Below are 22,303 nucleotides of genomic sequence, written 5' to 3' on the forward strand. Positions count from 1 at the left end.
AGGGTCTTTCACATCAGCCCCTCATATGAAGCTGCCTTATGCTGAATGAGACCCTGGGTCCATCAAAGTCAGTCTTGTCTACTCAGTCTGGCAGCGGCTCTCCAGGGTCTCAGGCGGAAAAGGGTCTTTCACATCACCTCCTTGCCTGGTCCCTTCAACTGGAGATGTCGGGGACTGAATCTGGGACCTTCTGCATGTCAAGCAAATGCTCTGCCACTGAGCCACAGCCCCTCATATGAAGCTGCCTTATGCTGAACGAGACCCTGGGTCCACCAAAGTCAGTCTTGTCTACTCAGACCGGCAGCCGATCTCCAGGGTCTCAGGCAGAAAAGGGTCTTTCCCATCACCTCCTTGCCTGGTCCCTTCAACTGGAGATGTCGGGGACTGAACCTGGGACCTTCTGCATGTCAAGCAAATGCTCTGCCACTGAGCCACCGCCCCTCATATGAAGCTGCCTTATGCTGAACGAGACCCTGGGTCCATCAAAGTCAGTCTTGTCTGCTCAGACCGGCAGCGGCTCTCCAGGGTCTCAGGCAGAAAAGGGTCTTTCACATCAGCCCCTCATTTGAAGCTGCCTTATGCTGAATGAGACCCTGGGTCCATCAAAGTCAGTCTTGTCTACTCAGTCTGGCAGGGGCTCTCCAGGGTCTCAGGCAGAAAAGGGTCTTTCACATCACCTCCTTGCCTGGTCCCTTCAACTGGAGATGTCGGGGACTGAATCTGAGACCTTCTGCATGTCAAGCAAATGCTCTGCCACTGAGCCACCGCCCCTCATATGAAGCTGCCTTATGCTGAACGAGACTCTGGGTCCATCAAAGTCAGTCTTGTCTGCTCAGACCGGCAGCGGCTCTCCAGGGTCTCAGGCAGAAAAGGGTCTTTCACATCAGCCCCTCATATGAAGCTGCCTTATGCTGAATGAGACCCTGGGTCCACCAAAGTCAGTCTTGTCTACTCAGACCGGCAGCGGCTCTCCAGGGTCTCAGGCAGAAAAGGGTCTTTCACATCACCTCCTTGCCTGGTCCCTTCAACTGGAGATGTCGGGGACTGAATCTGGGACCTTCTGCATGCCAAGCAGATGCTCTACCACTGAGCCACAGCCCCTCATATGAAGCTGCCTTACGCTGAATGAGACCCTGGGTCCATCAAAGTCAGTCTTGTCTGCTCAGACCGGCAGCGGCTCTCCAGGGTCTCAGGCAGAAAAGGGTCTTTCCCATCACCTCCTTGCCTGGTCCCTTCAACTGGAGATGTCGGGGACTGAACCTGGGACCTTCTGCATGTCAAGCAAATGCTCTGCCACTGAGCCACCGCCCCTCATATGAAGCTGCCTTATGCTGAATGAGACCCTTGGTCCACCAAAGTCAGTCTTGTCTGCTCAGACCGGCAGCGGCTCTCCAGGGTCTCAGGCGGAGGTCTTCCCAATCACCCCCTTGCCTGGTCCCTTGAACTGGAGATGCCGGGGGTTGAACCTGGGACCTTCCGCCTGCCAGATGTCCACCGCTCATATGGAGGAGTGGGGACTCAACCCCGGCTCTCCAGATCCGAGATGAGCATCCCCGCCCGGCCAGCCCTTCCTCTCCGGCGGCCAAGGGGGGCGTCGAGCGTGGTCCGCTGGCTCCGGGGGCGGGGGCCGGGCGGGCGGGGGGGGGGCGAAGCTCCCTTCCCCAGCCCTCGCCTGCGCCCGCCCCTTGAAGGATGCTCCGGCTCTTCCCCGGCCAGGCGGAGAGAGGCGAAGCGGCGTTTGGGGGCGAGAGGCGGGCGGAGGAGCGCGCTGGGGGCCCCGCAGAGGAAGGACGCCGCGCAGGGGCTGCCAGCCCCCCCCCCCCCCGGCAGCTGCTCTCCTGCAAGGTCCGCCTGCCCCCCAGGAGAGGATGGGCTCGGCGCGCCGCCCCCGCCGCCTCCTGGTGACCTTCTAGGGCCACAGATCTGCCCCCCCCAGCCTCTTGTGGGGTTTTTCGCCCCCTCCCTTTGGCCAGAAGTTTGCAAAGGAGCGGGAGAGAACCCCCCTTGCAAAGTTAGCCGGGGATGAAGCAGAGCCGAAGCCCCTCTGCTCCCCCCTGAAGCCTGGACGGGAACAGCCGGCCGGGATGCGCCCCCCATCAGGACCACGGCTGGCTCCCCGCAAGCGGGCACCGGTGAGGTCGGATTGAAGGCGCAGGGGACCCCCGCCCCCCTTTCCCTGAGCCCCTGCCACTCCGTCCCCGGGGGGGGTCCGGGATCTGCCCACCATGAAGCGGACCGTGTATTTTTTCACCCTGATCTTGACAGGTGAGTGGCAAGCGCCCGGCTGCCTCGGAGTGACTTCGGCATTGGGTCTGTCGCTGGTCGGTTCATGCATGCCTGCATGCCCATGTGCCGGGCACCAAGGTTGGTGGCAGAGAGCTGCCTTTGGCACGGCGGTGGGTCTCCGCCGGCAGGGGTCGACCCGGCAGGAGAGCCTACGAGCCGGAGAGACTAGGGGCAGGTGTGGGGGTCTCTTGGCGTTGGCAGAGGCTTCCCTGCGCGAGTTGGTGCCGTTTCCTTCCGAAATTCACCGATCCAGAATAAGTCTGGGTTGTTGCTGTGGAATGGGTTCTCTTGGCTGATAACAAGCAGGCGTTGGGAAGGTCAAAGGCAATGGGCCCTTTTTGCAATTCCTCAGCCGCCTGGATCGGGCAGATAAAAAGGAGTTTTCGAGTGGCTGAACTAATGGGCCATAAGTTATTGCCTCGGGAGTGTGTGCTTCAGGGTACCATGTTCTGGGGACAGGTCAGTCTGGCTTTCCGAGGACTCTGTTTCGCTTGCGAGAGACACAGAAACTGCACTGAAATTATCCTTTCCCCCTCGGGTTCAACATGCGTTGTTAGCAACAGATAATTGTTGTTTATAAGCCAGGGTCCACTTTATTTTCTAGGTGTCAATTGTGTTTTAACATCTCTCCGTCTTCGATCCGTTCCGTCGGAATCAATGAACCTGTGTGCCGATCCTGTGTGCATTGACTTGGGAGTCAGCCTCATGGATTTCAACTTGAGCTTACTGCCAAGTATGCATGCTTAGGATCTCAGTCGTTTGCTTGTATCCCTGCACATATTCTGGGTGCAACTGGGCATTTTAGGACCAAGCCCTATGAGTTGGGAGTTGGGAATGTTCAGTCTGGAGAAGAGGAGGTTGAGGGGGGACAGGATTGCTCTCTTGAAGTATTTCAAGGGCTGTCACTTAGAGGAGGGCAGGGAGCTTTTCCTGTTGGCAACAGAGGATAGGACTTGCAACAACGGGCTCAAATTGCAGACAGAAAGGTACCAGCTGGGTATTAGGGGACATTTTTTACAGTAAGAGTTGTTTGACAGTGGAATCACTTACCTGGGGAGGTGGTGAGCTCCCCCTCACCAGCAGTCTTTAAGCAGAGGCTGGATGAACACTTGTCAGGGATGCTCTAAGCTGAACCTGCATTAAGCAGGGGGGTTGGAATAGATGACCTGTATAGCCCCTTTCAACTCTGCGATTGTATGGAAGTCGAGGAAGGGGACACCTCCCTCTCCCTCGCGCTGAGATTTTCTCACTGGCTGGAAGTTCCAGGAAAAGAATGTCGATGTGCCGAATTAATTGCACATAATCACTTATGTCATTGACTGAAGTAATGGGTTAGCTAGCGCTGAAACAGTTCTCTTCTGATGGGTTCCGCCTCTTGGTCATGAGGGCGCTAGCCTCTTGAGATTCTTGCCTGTATTTGTCATGTAGGAAGTCCCCCACACACTGTTCCATGAAACCCAAGTCCTCTAAATGCAGGCCACGTTTGTGTAAGAAAACATTTGTGTGAACGGAACGCAGTTCAAGGCACAGGTGTTCAGATGCACTTAGCAGCCGTTCTGATGTGGGGAAGGGGAACTGGTGGGGAACTGACCAGTCTTCACATCACTCAGAGAGCCCCTGAGCCAATGTCAAAGGAGTCACCAATAATAGTTTGAAAATATTGTTCCCGCAATCCCAGAGGGTGGCTGTCTCCATGCTTGCTTCATGCTTCGCCTGTTTGATCGCTGGGGCCGCTCCTGCGGTCACGAGATAATCTGACGGTGTGACGTGGATCTGTGACTCAGAATCAGGAAAATGCTTCCTTCTCTAAGGTCTGATGAGGTGGCACAGTGCAATTGGGCGAGATGGGAGCCGGAGGGTGAAATTGGAGCATGGCTGGTGTCCAGGAGGAAGGAAGGCACCGTGCCAAGATCCCTTTCTCTTAACAAAATATCACCCATGAACATACATGAAGTCGGCTTATACTGAATCAGACCCTTGGTCCATCAAAGTCGGTATTGTCTGCTCAGACCGGCAGCGGCTCACCAGGGTCTCAGGCTGAGGTCTTTCACATCACCTGTCACCTGGTCCTTTTAACTGGAGATGCCAGGGATTGAACCTGGGACCTTCTATATGGCAAACAGAGGCTCTTCCACAGAGCAAACAGCCCCTCCACCTATGACCTGAACCTTGAGAAGGTGCAGAAAAAAAGCAACCAAAATGATCAGGGGACTAGAGCAACTGCCCTATGAGGAGCGGTTAAAATGCTTAGGGCAGTTTAGCTTGGAAAGAAGGCTGTTAAGGGGAGATGTGATAGAGGTCCATAAAATTATGCCTGGTATGGAGAGGGTAGACAGGGAGAAGCTTTTCTCCCTCTCTCATAGTACTAGAATGCGGGGTCATCTGTTGAAGCTAAGGGTGAGAGATTCCAAACAGATAAAAGGAAGTATTTCTTCAAACAACAGATAGTTAAATGGTGGAACTCCCTGCCCCAGGATGTGGTTATGGCTGCCAACTTGGAGGGCTTTAAGAGGGGAGTGGACATGTTCGTGGAGGAGAGGGCTATTCATGGCTGCTAGTCAAAATGAATGCTAGTCTTGATGTATATCTATTCTCTCCAGGATCAGAGGAGCAGGCCTATTATATCAGGTGCTTTGAGACACAGGCAGGATAAATGCTGCTGCAGTTGTCTTGTTTGGGGGCTTCCTAGAGGCACCTGGTTATCCACTGTGTGAACAGACGGCTGGACTTGATGGGCCTTGGTCTGATCCAGCAGGGCCATTCTTATGTTCTTATGTTAACTTGGAGATACAGGGGACTGAACCTGGTATCTTCTGCATGCAAAGCAGATGCTCTACCTGAAACCACAGTTATAGCCCATTTTACCATTGAACCACATTTTCACGAGGCCTTATTCTTCCTCCCACCAAAAGAACTCGGGGTGGCATGACATAGGGATTGCCTGATTTATCCTCACAACACTCCTGTGAGGTAGGGTGAGGCTGACTAACTCAAGGTCATCCAGGGAGCTTTTTGAGCAGCCCCAAGAACCTGTGTTTCCTGACTGTCAGAGGTTGCCTCGCACTCCCCGCATGTTTCCATGTGTTTTGCCCATGTTTTCCAGATTATGGTTAAAACAGCATGCAGAAAACACAGGGGAAATGCGCAAAAATGCTCAGGGAGAGCGAGACAACCTCTGACGGTTGGGAATGGCATGCATAATCAAAAGAAAGCCCCGAATCAGTCGGTGGGGGTGACTGTGGGAAAACAGCCGTGCATTAATGTCCTATATCTTCACCCATTTTTGGCCAACCTTCCCCTAGAACTCAAAGTCATCCAATGAAAGGGAACTGGCAGCAGGATGGGAAAACTGGATATGGTGAGGATGGTGATTTTGCAAAGAAAGCACCATCAATTTGTGGAACTCACTGAAACCAGATGTAGTGGTGGCTGCTAAGATAGATGGCTTTGAAAGACAAGACAGATTTCAGAGATAATATGTCCACCAAGTTCAGTGGAAGAAGAAGAAGAGTTGGTTTTTATACCCTACTTTTCTCTATCTTTAAGGAGTCTCAAAGCGGCTTACAATCACCTTCCCTTCCCCTCCCCACAACAGACACCTTGTGAGGTAGGTGGGGCTGAGAGGGTTCTGAAAGAACTGTGACTAGCCAAGGTCACCCAACTGGCTTCATGTAAAGGTTCTCCAGATTAGAGTCCGCCGCTCATGTGGAGGAGTGGGGAATCGTACCCGGTTCTCCGGATTAGAGTCTGCCACTCTTAACCACTTCACCATGCTCTTAACCACTATGCACAGAAGTACCAATCCTCATGGTTGTGTGTCCCCCAGCATCTGATACCCTGCTGAAGAACATGGAGGTTTCACTGAATTGTCATGACTAGTACCCAGTGATAGATCTAATCGAGTTCAGATTATTAAAAATATGCCTGAGAATTCTCTACCCCGAAACCAAAAAGGAGGTTATTCTGAAGATGTTTCTCTAATGAAGAGCTATTATCTAAGGCTCCGGGGTCCCCAACCTTTTAAAGCCAGAGGGCACCTCTGAAATTCTGACACAGAGTGGTAGACTCAACTGCAAAATGGCTGCCACAGGAGGCGGAGCCTGCTGCAAAATATTAGGGAGTGGGGTGATGCATAACTCTTCAACATTTCTGGCAGAAAGCTCTGCTTAACACGATGTCTTTCGAAACAGAGCTGTGGCAGTAGCTACTGCGGAAGCAACTCTTTACAAATCTTGAAGCCCTGCTCTTCAAGAGCCTCATACAGCCATGCCCACTTTCTAAAAAAGCGTGGCAGGCATCAGGAAAGATGACAGAGGGCGGCATGATGCCCACGGGCATCACATTGGGAACCACTGGAAGAAGAAGAAGAAGAAGAAGAAGAAGAAGAAGAAGAAGAAGAAGAAGAAGAAGAAGAAGAAGAAGAAGAAGAAGAGTTGGTTTTTACATGATGACTTTCTCTACCACTTAAGGCAGAATCAATCCGGCTTACAATCACCTTCCCTTCCCCTCCCCACAACAGACACCCCTTGAGGTAGGTGGGACTGAGAGAGCTCTAAGAGATCTGTGACTAGCCCAAGGTCACTCAGCTGGCTTCATGTGGAGGAGAGGGGAAACAGATCCAGTGCACTAGATTAGCCTCCACTGCTCATGTGGAGGAGTGGGGAATCAAACCCAGTTCTCCGGATCAGACTTCTCTGCTCCAAACCACCACTCTTAACCACTACACCACACTGGCTCTCTAAGCATATGAATGTTAGGAAAGACTTCCTAGAGGTATAAAAGCAGTTTGACCTGAGAACCATTATGGAGGAAGGGCTCCCTTGATGACCTTAAGCAGAGATAGGAAAACTTTGGGCTTTCCTGCAATGAAAATGAATTGGACTAGATGCTCTATAAGGCTGCTGTCCAACTCTAGAATTCCCTGTGAAAAATTGTTCCATTGAAATCAGCAGGGCTGAAAAATCTTTAATATTTATCTGACGCTACATAGTTAGCTTTCTTATGACAGAATTGTGTGGTTTGGAGAACACAGAGCTGGCGCAGAAAATGACAGGCCTGAGTCTAGTTCTCCCTTCCCCCTTTGTAATATCTTGCACAATTTGCCCACTGTCCTGAGGTCATTAAGAGAGAGACAGCATGGTGTAGTGGTTAACATCGGTGGTTTGGACCGATGGACTCTAATCTGGAGAACCGGGTTTGATTTCTCACTCCCCTATATGAGCAGTGGATTCTAATCTGGAGAACCAGGGTCGATTCCCTACTCCTCTACCTGAGCAGTAGACTCTAATCTGCAGGACCGGTTTTGATTCCTCACTCCTCTACATGAGCGGCGGACATTAAACTGGTGAACCGGGTTGGTTTCTCCACTCCTCCACATGAAGCCAGCTGGGTGACCTTGGGCCAGTCACAGCTCTCTCAGCCTCACCTACCTCACAGGGTGTCCGTTGTGGGGAGGGGAAAGGGAAGGTGATTGTAAGCCAGGTTGATTCTTCCTTAAGTGGTAGAAGAAGTCAACCTATCAAAACCAACTCTCCTCCTCCTCCGTCTCCTTCTGCATTCTCCCCCAGCAGTAGCCAACGATGTGGAACAAGGTGTGTTAAAAAAAATGCAAACTGCAGATAGTATTTATTTATTTGCATCCTTTTAAACCCTTCTTTTTTCTATAATGTGTTCAAGATGCCAGCTCCCAGAGTAGGCTGAATTACACTATATGGGAAAGGATCTTGACCCAGCGCTGCCATTTTTTGCTGGCAGCCCAGCGTCCTTTCTAAACTTAGCTCTGCCCTAAAAAAAAATACCCTCAGTTGACGCTAGGAGGTTCGCCGTGTGCCTTTTCATATGAAGAGCCGAGTTGTTTGCAAACCCCCAACCTTCTCTTTTGATCCCATATGAAATTGTACCTGGCATTCAAGTATCTTGCTACAATCCTATTTTTAAAAAGCATTTTTTTCTGCCAGGACAAAATTGAATGCCATAGGTAGGGGTTGAAATAGGAAAGTCTTTGTTTACTCTTTGCATCGTTTGGCGGTGCTTTCTTTTAAAAAAAATATCAGTTGAATTTGCTGTGATTTGTTTTGTTCCAACTCAAACCTGTGCCTATACAGGTAGCAGAGTTCTGCAAATAACCACGGCACAAGGCTCACAGCGGCCAACGCTGGCATTTTTCCTGACGGCTGGCTTTCTCCGCTTCATCTTCAGCTGTACCTGCTGGGCAATTCTTTTGAGACGTTATAATCTTTCTTTGTTAAGTTGCTGCTTTCCCAAAACACGAAAGACAAAGGGGGGGGGGGCAAGAACAACAAAAAAATCTGCACATTGGAGAATCTCAGTTCTGGGATGACCCTGAAAAATCTTCTGTGTCTGAGAGGCTTTCAGACTTTATAGCTTCAGGGTTCCCTGGCTAGGTTGCTTGATCCATCTATCATGAATTAGGGTTTCCATCTCTGGGTCGGGAAATTCCTGGAGATGTGGGGGTGGAGCCTGAGGAGGACAGGATTTGGGAAGGGGGGGATCTCAGTGGGGTTTCCCAAGCTAGAGTTGGCAACCCTATGCCTAGGGCACAAAACCCTTTGGGCCAACCCTGGAAGAGAGTTCAGAGAGAACTGTGACTAGCCCAATGTCACCCGGCAGGCTTCATGTGTAGGAGTGGGGAAACCAACCCGGTCCTCCAGATTAGAGTTCGCCGCTCTTAACCACTACACCGTGCCGGCTCTCCATGTCTAATAGATGTTTTCTATTATCCTTCCCCATCTTCTCGTGGTAGTTAACAAGAGGGGATGCAAACCAGCTGGTACATAACTTGACAATTAATTAGTGTGATTTGCGTAATAAGCAAAATTAGTCAGTCTGGGGGCATTAAGTTACCCAGAAATTCCAGGAAGCCTGCAAGCTGGGATCAAGAACACATCTAGAGCACATCCAATGCTAGGCAGCGAGTCTATAAAATAAGGGCAGAAGAATACTGGCCTACCTTATAGGGCTGTTCTAAGAGTTGCTGAGTTTATAACGCTGACCATGTCTAGGGTGCTTTAGATCATTCATAGGTAGGGTTGCCAACCTCCAGGTGGTGTCTGGAGATCTCCTACTATTCTATCTCCAGGCGATAGAAATCAGCTCCCTTATAGAAGATGGCCGCTTTGGCAATTGGACTCTATGGCACTGGCGTTCCTCCTCTCGCCAAACTCCACCCTCCTTAGACTCCGCCCCAAAAACCTCTAGGTATTTCCCAACTCGGAGCTGGCAACCCTGTTCATAGAACTTCATATACATCGTTCGAGTAGTGCTTACAACAACACTGTGAGGTAGGCTGGTATCACAAACCCCATACCAGAGATCTAGATCTCAGCCCGACAGACACAGGCAAAATGTCTTTGTGAAAGAGATGAGGCACCAGCTCTGGGATGTGAAATTCCTGGAGATTTGGGGCTGGAACCAGGATAGGGATGCCAGGTCCCTCCTCGCCATCGGCAGGAGATTTTGGGGGTGGAACATGAGGAGGGCGGGGTTTAGGTAGGGGAGGGACTTCAATGCCGTAGAGTCCAATTGCCAAAGGGGCCATTTTCTCCAGGTGAACTGATCCCTATCGGCTGGAGATCAGTTGTAATAGCAGGAGATCTCCAGCTACTACCTGGAGGTTGGCAACCCTAAACCAGGGAAAGGCAGGTTTTCAGGTGGGGAGGGACCTCAGCGGGGTATAATGTAGGGTTGCCAATCTCCAGGTGATGGAAAAATCAGACACCTCTGTACAATTACCAAAGGATGAGAAATTCAGTACAGGAATCCAGCCATAAATGATGCCAAATATATTCAGGCTAAATCTTTACAGTATGTGGTTCCTGTACTGAACCTCCAGGTGATGGCTGGAGATCTCCTGCTATTACAAATGATCTCCAGCCATTAGAGATCAGTTCACCTGGAGAAAATGGCCGCCTTTGGCAGTTGGACTCTATGGCATTGAAGTCCCTCCCCTCCCCAAATCCCGCCCTCCTCAGGCTCTGCCCTAAAAACCTCCCGCCAGTGGCAAAGAGGGACCTGGCAACCCTAGTTTAATGCCATAGAGTCCACCCTCCAATGCAGCCATTTTCCCCATGGGGACGGATCTCTGCTGTCTGGGGGTCACTTGTAATTCCAGGAGAGCGCCAGGCCCCACCTGGAGGTTGGCAACCATATGCTATTGAGTCATAGCCTTACAGAATCACCCGGGGATGGCTGTGACCTTGTTGATTCCTTCTCTGCTTCCTAACCCCCTTTCGGGGCCCGCTCTGCTTTCTGTCCCTTTCCAGATCCTTTAGAAAAACATCCCCTTTCCCCTCCTCATGACGTCTCTCTCCCTGGGCTATCGTTTGTTACATCCCATAACCCTGTAACGGTATAATTCATCTCTCTAAAGGCCTTCTGGGACGACGGTTGCGTGAGAGGGATGCTATAAAAACGGGCTGTATTTTATCTTTGATTTATCGAGACCAACTGGCAACGGCGTCTGGCTTCACGGTACCCGCGCAGTTTGGGGGCCGTTCCAGCGGGACTCGGCCGATATCCTTTACCCCCATAATTGCACGTGCCCATGCCAGGCGGCTGCTGCCAACACAGGTGTTTTGAAGTGCTTTTATTGACGTTGGTGGAAAAGGCACGGGAGAGCGTCCCCTCCAAAATTTGGTTCTCTGGCTCGTCTTTCGTGACCCGTCTCTCCATGCAGAGCAGAATTGGCACAAAGGGAATTAAGATAAAAAAGACACTGCAGTGGATTTTGTTTGCCTGGGCCCTTCCTCTGACCACAGGGAAATGGCTTTCGGATCCAAAAATATCAATAGTCCATCATCAGAAGAGGATTATTTTTCCCACCGGACGTCTGTTTTATTATTTATTAGGATGTAGGACATTTATATACCGCCGTTCCAATTTAGTGATTACTCAAAGCGGTTCTGCCAATAACACAGCCATAATTGTAAAAATTGGGCGGGGGGGTTGGTGTCCTCCCTATTAGCAGAGATTTTCTGGCTGTGGAAATGAAGGCTTTTTTGAACTATTTATTTTATGTGTTATTTATTTAAAACATTTCTGTGCTGTCTTTCCACCCAAGGAGGGTTCTTAAGATAGCAAACATCACACCATTAAAGCATTTCAAAGTTAATACATTCCAAAGATGAAAGAAGTGGGAAGTTTTGGGGGCGGGAGGTTTTTGGGGCAGGGTTTGGGGAGGGGAAGGACTTCCATGCCATAGAGTCCAATTGCCAAAGCAACCATTTTCTCCAGGGGAACTGATCTCTATAGGCTGAAGATCAGTTGTAATAGCAGGAGATCTCCAGCCATCACCTGGAGGTTAGGAAAACAGTATAGGATGATATATATACACAAAGGGCAAATTTTATAAGCTACTGAGATGAAACAAGGACCATATACATGACACATACAAAGCACAAATATATACAATATGTACAATCTGCATAAAGCAGAAATGATTCCAAAGGTCTCAACAGAGTACCAGGTAAGTATTGGTATTGTAATCTTTGTGTATAAAGTCAATATAAAGCCACAATCATCAATGGATACGGCCGTTTCAGATTGATTCAATCAGACGTCAGCAAAGTACACATAGCTGCACTATGTGATGTACTTTGCTGACGTCTGATTGAATCAATTTGTACTTACCCTGCATGGGAAGGAATTATGAATGTATAACAGCACTTTTTTGAAGGACTGAAGAAAGATTTCCACTGCTGTGGATCTGAAACGGCCGTATCCATTGATGATTGTGGCTTTATATTGACTTTATACACAAAGATTACAATACCAATACTTACCTGGTACTCTGTTGAGACCTTTCAAATCATTTCTGCTTTATGCAGATTGTACATATTGTATATATTTGTGCTTTGTATGTATCATGTATATGGTCCTTGTTTCATCTCAGTAGCTTATAAAATTTGCACTTTGTGTATATATATCATCCTGTACTGTTTTCCTAACCTCGTGGTATTAGTACAGAGGTGCCTTTTTTCTCCCCCCCATCACCTGGAGGTTAGCACAGGAGCGACACAACAATATTACAGGGTGCAAAAATATTCTATTGATAAACTACCAAAGTGAAAGCAATATCAAAGCAAAAACAGTTTGTACAACACAATCCTATATCTACATAATCTAATAAACTCTGATCAGTTGTAATTCTGAGAGAGCCCCAGGCCCTACCTAGAGGTTGGCAACCTTCTTTGCACACTACGTACACCCACACTATTATTGGGATCGGGGTTCAGTGGTGGAACATCAGCTTTGCATGCAGAAGGTACCGGGTTCAATCCCCAGCATCTCCAGTTCAAAGGACCAGGCAGTAGTTGATATGAAAGACCCCTGCCTGAGACCCCGGAGAGCTGCTGCCAGTCTGAGTTGACAATACTGACCTTGGTGGACCAACGTGGCTTGGCTCAGTAGAAGGCAACTTCATGTGTGTTGGAGACAATACTGTCCTTGAGCCAGCGTGGTGTAGTGGTTAGGAGCAGTGGACTCTAATCTGGAGAACCGGGTTTGATTCCCCACTCCTCCACATGAGCGGCAGAACTGGGTTGGTTTCCCCACTCCTCCACATGAAGCCAGCTGGGCGACCTTGGGCTAGTCCCAGTTCTTTCTGAAATCTCTCAGCCCCACCGCACAAGGTGTCTGTTGTGGGGAGAGGAAGGGAAGGAGATTGTGAGCCAGTTTGATTCTCCTTAAAAAAGGGAGAGAAAGTCAGCATATAAAAACCAACTCTCCTCCTCCTCCTCCTCCTCCTCCTCCTCCTCCTCCTCCTCCTTGATGGACCAAGGGTCTGATTCAGTATAAGTCAACTTCATGTGATTTCATATGTGTCATGTGTACACTCATAAAGCACATAGTCACTGAACCAAAGATAAGATGAAGGCAGATGGGCACAAACTTGACCTGTCCTTCCCTCCACGCATTCAGTGGTCTCCAGAATCAGACCAATAATTGCTCCCTTGTGGCATGAGGGGAGTTTATAGTGTGGAAAGAAGGGTCTCCTGACAGATCAGCTGAGCTTTCTTAGCATTATTTGACCGCCTGGCAGGCGTCCTTATTTTGCTTCCTTCATGTGTTCCCATTGGCTTTGCTTTTTAATCTTCTTACAGTGACCTCACGCAAGATATTCCCCACTTTAGGGGCAGCTTTCCTTCCCCCACGGGAGGCAGCATAAACACCACGGCCCTCTGGCTGGGGCCGATTTACTTCTCTTCTTAATGATGTGTCAGAGGCCAGAACGTTTTGGTGGAAACGGAAACCGTACTGACAAAGATTTGTATGAATGCTTAGAGGAAGTATGAACTCCGCTGGTTAATGTATTCCAGGTGAGGAAAGGGACTCATTTCCATCCTGAGGAAGAAGGAGAAATTCAGTGGGGCTGCAGGCTAAGGTCGTAGAGAAAACCCTTGGCTTTTTAGCAACCCCCTTCCTATCCAGGTAGTTTGGTTTCTCCTATGGGTAATGCATTCAATATACAATCTAGTCATTGGTGCCGATTGGCATCTGGGAGAATCTCAGCTTTTCTTTTCTTTTTAATTGACAAGGGCCACTGTTCTAGTCCTCAAGGTAGCAGACATGTTTTTAGATGGATTCAAGTCATTTGGGGGGAGGGCGAGGGACCATAGATTATTCTCCTCCTCTCTCTCCATATTAGGGACATCCTAGGTTTGGTGGCCGTGGGCCCATTTTATGGTTGTCAGTTCAAGGAGCAAAGAAGAAATGTGGAAATCACTCCAGAAACTGAAAATAAGCAGTCAAGCTGTTAAGAACATAAGAAAAAGCCCTGCTGGATCAGACCAAGGCCCATAAAGTCCAGCAGTCTGTTCACACAGTGGCCAACCAGGTGCCTCTAGGAAGCCCACAAGCAAGACGACTGCAGCAGCAGCATTACCCTGCCTGTGCTCCACAGCACCTAATATAATGGGCATTCTCCTCTGATCCTGGTGAGAATAGGTATGCATCATGACTAGCATCCATTTTGACTAGAAGTCATGGACAGCCCTCTCCTCCAGTCCCGTCTGAAGGCCTTCCAAGTTGGCAGCCAGCACCACATCTTGGGGCAGGGAGTTCCACAATTTAACTATGCGTTGTGTGAAGAAATGCTTCCTTTTATCTGTTTTGAATCTCTCCCCCTCCAGCTTCAGCAGACGACCTCGCGTTCTTGACTTGTAAACCTCCTTTGGCATGCCCTTAGGGTTTCCAACCATCAGGTGGGTCCTAAAGATCCCCCAGAATTACAGCTGATCTCCAGATGACAGATATCAGCTCCCCTGGAGAAAATGGCTGCTTTGGAGGGTGAACTCTAGGGCATTGCACCTCACTGAGGTCCCTGCCCTCCCCAAACTCTGCTCTCCCTAGGCTCCATCCCCAAATCTCCAGGAATTTCCCACCCCAGAGCTGGCAACCCTACACACATCTTTGTAAAATACATTTTTGTTTTCAGTTCATTTTTGTTTGTAATTTTGGTGGCTCACAAGCTGTACAGATCTGGTTCATGCTTTCTCTCTCTGGTCCTCTGTTCACCCTGAGATGGGAAACTGAGCTGCATTTTGATTCTGGCTTGCCCTCAGGTCCCGTTTCCCATCACCACTCCTGTGGTCAGCAGGAGAAAAATGTCTTTTAATAAATCACTGTTGGGTGATGACGTGACATCATTTATGGGTGAAACAGTTACGTTAGTTCTCTCTAGGAGTTGCCAGAATTCTATCATTTTACCATACAGTTTCCTTTTATTCCTAGAGAGGCATGATGTCACTTACAAACATAAGAAGAGCCCTGCTGGAGCAGAGCAGTGGTCCATCCAGTCCAGCATCCTGTCTCACACTGTGGCCTACAAGTTCCTCTGGAGGTCCAACAACAGAGCATAGAGGCCGAGGCCTTCCCCTGATGTTGTCTCCTGGTGCTGATATTCAGAGGTCTATTGCATCTGAACATGGAGGCTCCATTTAATCACCATGTCTAGTAGACACTGATAGCTCCATCATCAATCATTCTCATCGCTTTACAAAGCCTCCTTATTTAAAAAATAAATTCACACTTGCAGATTTTTGCACAGCCTTATCAGAGAGCCAGTGTGGTGTGGTGGTTAAGAGCGGTGGTTTGGAGTGCTGGACTCTAATGTGGAGAACCGGGTTTGATTCCCCACTCCACCACTTGAGTGGCGGACGCTGATCTGGTGAACCGGGTTGGTTTCTCCACTCCTATACATGAAGCCAGCTGGGTGACCTTGGGCTAGTCACAGTTCTCTCCGAACTCGCTCAGCCCCACCTACCTCACAGGGTGTCTATTGTGGGGAGAGGAAGGGAAGGAGATTGTAAGCCGGTTTGATTCTTCCTTAAGTGGTAGAGAAAGTCGGCATGTAAAAACCAAATCTTCTTCTTCAGTTGTAATTTCACTCCGAAATGTAATTTAATGACCCCACCATCCGTGATCCTGGGTACAGTCCAGCTCACCTTCTGCAAAGTTCCAAAAGCCCCCACAAAGCAAGTGAATGAAACTCTACTGCCAAAGGTATTGAACAGCAGCAAAGCTATTTGATAGCTATTTTGCAGGGGTCGGTGAAATTGGTCGGGTCACAGCTGATTGCAGCTGTTGACCCATCTGTTGGACGTGCTCACTGTCAATTTTTGCGGCTTGTATAGCCCCATAGAGTTACACAATGACCCACTCTTACATTTTAACAGAACTAGACAGGCATCACCATGAGGAATCGATCTCGGCCACCACACAGATGCAAAAAACCCTGCAAAGCAAGGGAAGGAAACTCGACCACTAGAATTACTGCATGGCTGCAAAGTAGTTTAATAGTTGGTTTGTGGGGGTCGGCTCACAGCTGATTGCAGCTGTAGTACCAGGTATGTTCGATTGTTAAACATTTGCACTGTCAAATCTGTGGCCTCTCTAGCCCCATAGAGTTAAACAGTGACACACCATGTGCAAATGCACTGATAAATACAAGTCTCAAGCGTTGCAAAGGTGGGTGAACTCACCCTTACTGTACTGTCATCTCTGGCTTCCCTACTGTATGGCTTGTTTGCAAGCCTTGGGTTGCCAACTCTTGGTTGGGAAGTTCCTGGAGATTTGAAGGTGGGGCCTAGAAAGGGTGGGGTTTGGGGAGGGACCTCAGCGGAATATAATGCTGTAGAATCCACCCTCCAAAGCAGCCATCTTCTCCAGTGGAATTGATTGATCTCTGAAGTCTGGACATCAGCTGTAATTCCAGGAGATCTCCAGGCCTCACCTGGAGGTTGGCAACCCTATTTTCAATCTTATTAAAAGAAACATAAATGAGAAAGGATCTTGAGCTCTTCCCTCAAGTTGTTGTTGTTGTGTGTGTGTGTGTGTGTATGTATATATATATATATATATATATATATATATATATATATATATATATATATATATATATATCTCCCTCCCTCATGCTTCCTATTTTAATCTATAATTTAATAACAAAAGAAGAGAAGAGAAAAACATATTTCCATTTATTAAATTCTTGGAATGTTGTCCAGGCTACATTTTTGCCTCTTTTGTAATTCTTTTATTCAGAGAAACAGGCAGCTTAAAATATGCACATAATCAATCTCTTCCCTTTTCTATTTCTCAGGCATCCTTTAGTTCTTCTTTTCCAAGATGTTTTTTTTTAATTTACATACTTAATGCAAAGCAGCGTACCTTTCTTTCAAAGACAGAGGGGGGGAGAGAGAAAGATTTATTGCTGGAACATCAAATGGCAAAAACACGTGCAGTGTGTTTACTTGAACCGTGCCCATGTTGCTTGTGGCACTTAAACTCCCCCCCCCCAAATGGATCACAAACTCCATGACTCACCAGTTGCGCTCCAGTGTGGAAACAGGTTGCGCAAAAGAGGGCATCCCAACACTGTCACTTGGGCCCACCGCTAGGGTTGCCAGCCTCCAGGTGGGCCCTGGATATTGACCTCAATTAAAACTGATCTCCAGACGACGTAGATCAGATCCCCTGGAGAAAAGGGCTGCTTTGGAGATGCTGGGGATGGAACCTGCTACCTCCTGCATGCTGAACAGATTCCCTCCCCCCGCCATGAGGAGCTGCCTTCTACCAAATCAGACCCTCGGTCCATCAAGGTTAATATTGTCTACTCAGTAGGGTTGCCAGGTCCCTCTCCGCCAGGGTCAATATTTGGAAGGAAGACCACCAGGAAGACCCTGCAGAGACAGGCAATGGCAAACCACCTCTGCTTCTCACTTGCCTTGAAAGCCTCTTGCTGGGGTCTCCATAAGTCAGTGGTGACTTGACATGCTTTACACACACAGAGAGAGAGAGAGACCATTTGAAGGTCTCCTCTGGGGTAGAGATAGGTGGATCCTCTTTCACTGGGCCTGCCCGGTGGTCTTTTTCCAGAGGGCGAAGAGGGACTTGTGAAAGTCCAACCTCAACGGCATCCTCTAGAATGGCCAGTTGCTCTTTGTGACACACTAGCTAAGTAAGGTTGCCAGCTCCAGGAAATACCTGGAGGCTTTTGGGGTGGAGCCTGAGGAGGGGAGGTTTGGGGAGGGGAGTTGGGTTGCCAGGTCCCTCTTCGCCACTGGCGGGAGGTTTTGGGGGCAGAGCCTGAGGAGGTGGGGTTTGGGGAGGGACTTCAATGCCATAGAGTCCAATGGCCAAAGTGGCCATTTTCTCCAGGTGAACTGATCTCTATCGGCTGGAAATCAGTTGTAATAGCAGGAGATCTCCAGCTAGTACCTGGAGGTTGGCAACCCTAGCAATTGCACGCCAATCAACCAGGCTGGGTGCTCACCCGTAAGGGGAGAGTGATCCTCATGTGTGTGCATGTTCCTGGCATAGGGTTGCCAACCTCCAGGTAGGAGCTGGAGATCTCCTGCTATTACAACTGATCTCCAGCCAACAGAGATCAGTTCAACTGGAGAAAATGGCCCCTTTGGCAATTGGACTCTATGGCACTGAAGTTCCTCCCCCCCCTCAAACCTTGCCTTACAAAAAACTCCCACCGGTAGCCAAGAGGGACCTGGCAACCCTCTCCTGGCGCAATACCGTCACTTCCAGGTTGACCAAAGAGTTTTCAGAGCAACTGGCTAGAGCATCCCATGCAATGCCGGCACTTCCATGGTAAACCTGGAATGACGGTATTGTACGGGTATCGCTCCCCCCAGCCCCACCCAAAAGAAACTCCTGCTGGTGAGAAGAGGGGACCTAGCAACCCGGATTTTTAGGCCCGTGTAGCGCATTGCCACTTTGTAGACGTTCATTGAATTCACCCCAGGCTCCCGTCGTTCCCTGAGCAAAGCCCACAACCCCCACCCCCTGCAGTGCAGAGACCCTCGCTCCTGTAAAATACACCGCCTGTCACAATGATGGACATTTCACAAGGAGCCAGTGATGCAGGCAGGAACGCTTGCAAGCATCAATTTCTCGTGGAGTGTCTCCGAGGCCTCAGAGAGGACTCTTTCAGCATTGTTCTGATTTCCCCCAGATGCCTCCCATCACAACCAGGCCTTTCTGACGCCGGAAGGGGGGTTTGACCCCAGTGCGGGCGAAGTCTCTGCATTACTTCGACGTGAACAGTCCGAGGGGATTCTCTCGCAAACAATCGGATCCAGTTTTCCATTCCTCCAGGCGTCGTTTCAGCCGCCGTCCTCAGGGAACGAAATCCAGTTAATCTCCAACCGACGAGAGCGTCGCTGAAATCTTACCCGGCTCTCCAGCTGGGATGGATTGGCGCCCGGTGTCCCAAACACGTTCCCAGGGTCCGGACAGGATTCCACATGGGGAGGGGGGCTGTTTTCCAGAGAGGGGCGTACGGAAGAATAAGGGCTCTGAAGAGACAATGGAAAAGGCTTGGAGCGTTTCATGTCTCCTGCTTTCTGATGCTGGCCGAGAACTTTGCAAATTGGAAACTCCCCCAGCATGGGTTCATCGAATCATAGAGTTGGAAGGGACCACCAGGATCATCTAGTCCAACCCCCTGCACAATGCAGGAAATTCACAACTACCTCCCACACACACACACACACACACACCCAGTGACCCCTACTCCATGCCCAGAAGATGGCCAAGATGCCCTCCCTCTCATGATCTGCCTAAGGTCACAGAATCCGCATTGCTGACAGATGGCTATCTAACCTCAACAGCATTGATATAATTTGGGTTTCTGATCAATGATGAAAACGAAATTGTTTCACCTGGAGAAAATGGCTGCTTTGGCAATTGGATTCTATGGCATTGAAGTCCCTCCCCAAACCCTGCCCTCCTCAGGCTTCACCCCAAAAGCTTCTTGCCAGTGGGGAAGAGGGTCCTGGCAACCCTACCCGCCCCCCAGGAATAATGAAGAAGAGTTGCTTTTTATATGTAAACTTTCTCTACCACTTAAGGAAGAATCAAACCGGCTTACAATCGCCTTCCCCTCCCCACAACAGACACCCTGTGGGGTAGGTGGGGCTGAGAGAGTGTGACTAGCCCAATGTCACCCAGCTGGCTTCATGTCGAGGAGCGGGGAAACAAATCCAATTCACCAGATTAGCCTCCGCTGCTCATGTGGAGGAGTGGGGAATCAACCCCGGTTCGAGTCCAGACCAGAGTCCACCACCCCAAACCACCGCTCTTAACCTCAACACCACACTGGCTCTCATGCCTGATTACTGTTTTTACGGCCCAATCCAACAATTGTCCCTGCCCTCAGAACATTGTTCCCACTCCCCAATGAGCTCAATCAGGCTTCCTCATGCCCAACGGTACCCCCTTTCCAGCTATGGATGTCAAGGCTACAATCTACCCTCATTAGGGTTGCCAACCGGGGATCTCTTTCTGTCCAAATAATACACTTCCTTTTTTTTTTACTGTAGAATTTGTTTTCTCCTTTCAATTTTAATTTTTCCTACCTCTCAGATGGCAAAAATTAAACATTCATGCGCACAGGGTGCAGCAGTTTGCAACTACTTCTCAAGGATTGGGCACGCTGGCAATTTTTCTTATAGAAAACGAGGACATTTAAATTCCATAAATATGCCAAATGGTACAATTTTATATGCTTACATTATGAATGATATGTTTTTTGTTGTTCAATCAGCAGTTTAGGCTTAACAGGAAAGTAAATATTGCATATATTTCAATCCCCTCTCCTCCCCATATGTCTGTTTCCCCCCCAAAAGAAATCAGGAAGGGAGGTGGTTTTTCCCTGCCAATCCCCACCCCTCCATGGGCTCAAAATTTCCAGAAATTGAACATCTCTAGGTCTGCCCATACTGGGTGGACTGGAAGAAAGAAGGAACATTAAAAGCACATCAGTTAGGGTTACCAGCTCTGGAAACACCTGAACACATGAAGCTGCCTTATACTGAATCAGACTCTCGGTCCATCAAAGTCAGTATTGTCTACTCAGACTGGCAGCGGCTCTCCAGGGTCTCAGGCAGAAAAGGGTCTTTCACATCACCTACTTGCCTAGTCCCTTTAACTAGAGATGCCAGGGATTGAACCTGGGACCTTCTGCCTGCCTAGCAGATGCTCTGCCACTGAGCCACAGCCCCTCCCCTGGAGATTTTGGGGGGTGGAGCCTGGGAAGGGTGGTGTTTGGGGAGAGGAGGAAAATCAGGAGGGTGTAATGCTATACAGTCTGCCTTATAAAGCAGCCATTTTCTCCAGGGAGGGTTGCTAAGTCTGGGTTGGGAAATACCTGGAGATTTGGGGGTTGTAACCTGGGGAGGGCAGAGTTTGCAGAGAGGTAGGACCTCAGTGGGGTATAATGCCATGAGGTCCACCCTCCAAAGCAGCCATTTTCTCCAGGGGAACTGATCCTGATTGTCTGGAGATCAATTGTAATAGTGGGAGATCATCAGGAGGTTGGCAACCTTAACATCAGTTTCATTTGACATGGAGGAGGAAAGCTCAGGTGGGGAAACAAGTAAAATAAAAATAACCCTTCTTTTGTCTCCACTTCCCATAATGTCCGACTTGCCAGTTAAGGTCTGCATCTCAGGTGGTTCTCCTGGTGCCCCACTCAAAGGCGTTTTATACACTGGTTGTTCCCATTGCAGTCACCCCTGAGGGATCTGAAGACCAAGTCCTATGAGGAAAGGTTGAAGGAGCTGGGTATGTTTAGCCGGAAGAGGAGAAGACTGAGAGGGGATACGATAACCAGCTTCAAGTACTTGAAGGGCTGTCACATAGAGGAGGGTGCCGAGTTGTTTTCTGTTGCCCCAGAAGGTCAGACGGTCCACAACCAACCGGTTGAAATTAAATCAAAAGAGTTTTCGCCTAGACATTAGGAAGAATTTTCTAACAGATAGAGCGGTTCCTCCTTGGAACAGGCTTCCTCGGGAGGTGGTAAGCTCTCCTTCCCTGGAGGTTTTTAAGAAGAGGTTAGATGGCCATCTGTCAGCAATGCTGATTCTGTGACCTTAGGCAGATGATGAGAGGGAGGGCATCTTGGCCATCTTCTGGTCACTAGGGGTGTGGGGGGGGGAGGTAGTTGTGAATTTCCTGCATTGTGCAGGGGGTTGGACTTGATGGCCCTGGTGGTCCCTTCCAACTCTATGATTCTACTTTGGGGCTTCGTTTTAATTATGAATGTATTTTCTGAGCTTCAGAAGTCACCTTGCTCGCCCCTTGTGTTTTCCCTGCATTTTCAGGATACTGTTTTACCCCGAGTTTAAAGTCTGCCTCTATCCCAAATCGAAAGCCGGTCCTGTGTATACTTGTCACTTCTGGTTTTTCTCCCCATTCTCACTTCTCCCTCCCACATGTCTTCCCCCCTCATCCAACCCCTCTCCTCAAAGTCATTTGCAAGTGCACTAGTGAGAGAATACTGCTGGAATACCATGGAATACCATGAGGCTGCTTATTTGGTCAGTTTCACAGTGAACATGGGTCAGTTTCTGTTCTCTGCAGGGTGGAACAGAGCTGGGCTGATTTGCCACCCTCCCCTTATATGTGTCCTCTTATAGGCATGAAAGCCTTTTTTGTGTGTTTCTTTGTGAGTGCAAGACTACCAATGGAACAATGAAATGGGCAC

At 49.1% G+C, this 22,303-nt stretch overlaps 1 protein-coding gene across 1 annotated transcript in view; it reads left to right on the plus strand.

The window, feature by feature from the left end:
• The first annotated feature begins 2,203 nt into the window (after positions 1 to 2,203).
• The window catches only part of GFRA4 (GDNF family receptor alpha 4), a 102,046-nt gene continuing 81,946 nt past the window's right edge, over positions 2,204 to 22,303 (plus strand). Inside the window, exon 1 of the mRNA XM_056855575.1 lies at positions 2,204 to 2,265. Within this exon, the coding sequence (XP_056711553.1) occupies positions 2,226 to 2,265 (40 nt within the window). The 5' untranslated portion in view covers positions 2,204 to 2,225. The remainder of the gene's footprint in view (positions 2,266 to 22,303) is intronic.

Source organism: Euleptes europaea, chromosome 9 (assembly GCF_029931775.1).
Source record: "Euleptes europaea isolate rEulEur1 chromosome 9, rEulEur1.hap1, whole genome shotgun sequence".
Taxonomy (NCBI): Eukaryota; Metazoa; Chordata; class Lepidosauria; order Squamata; family Sphaerodactylidae; genus Euleptes; species Euleptes europaea.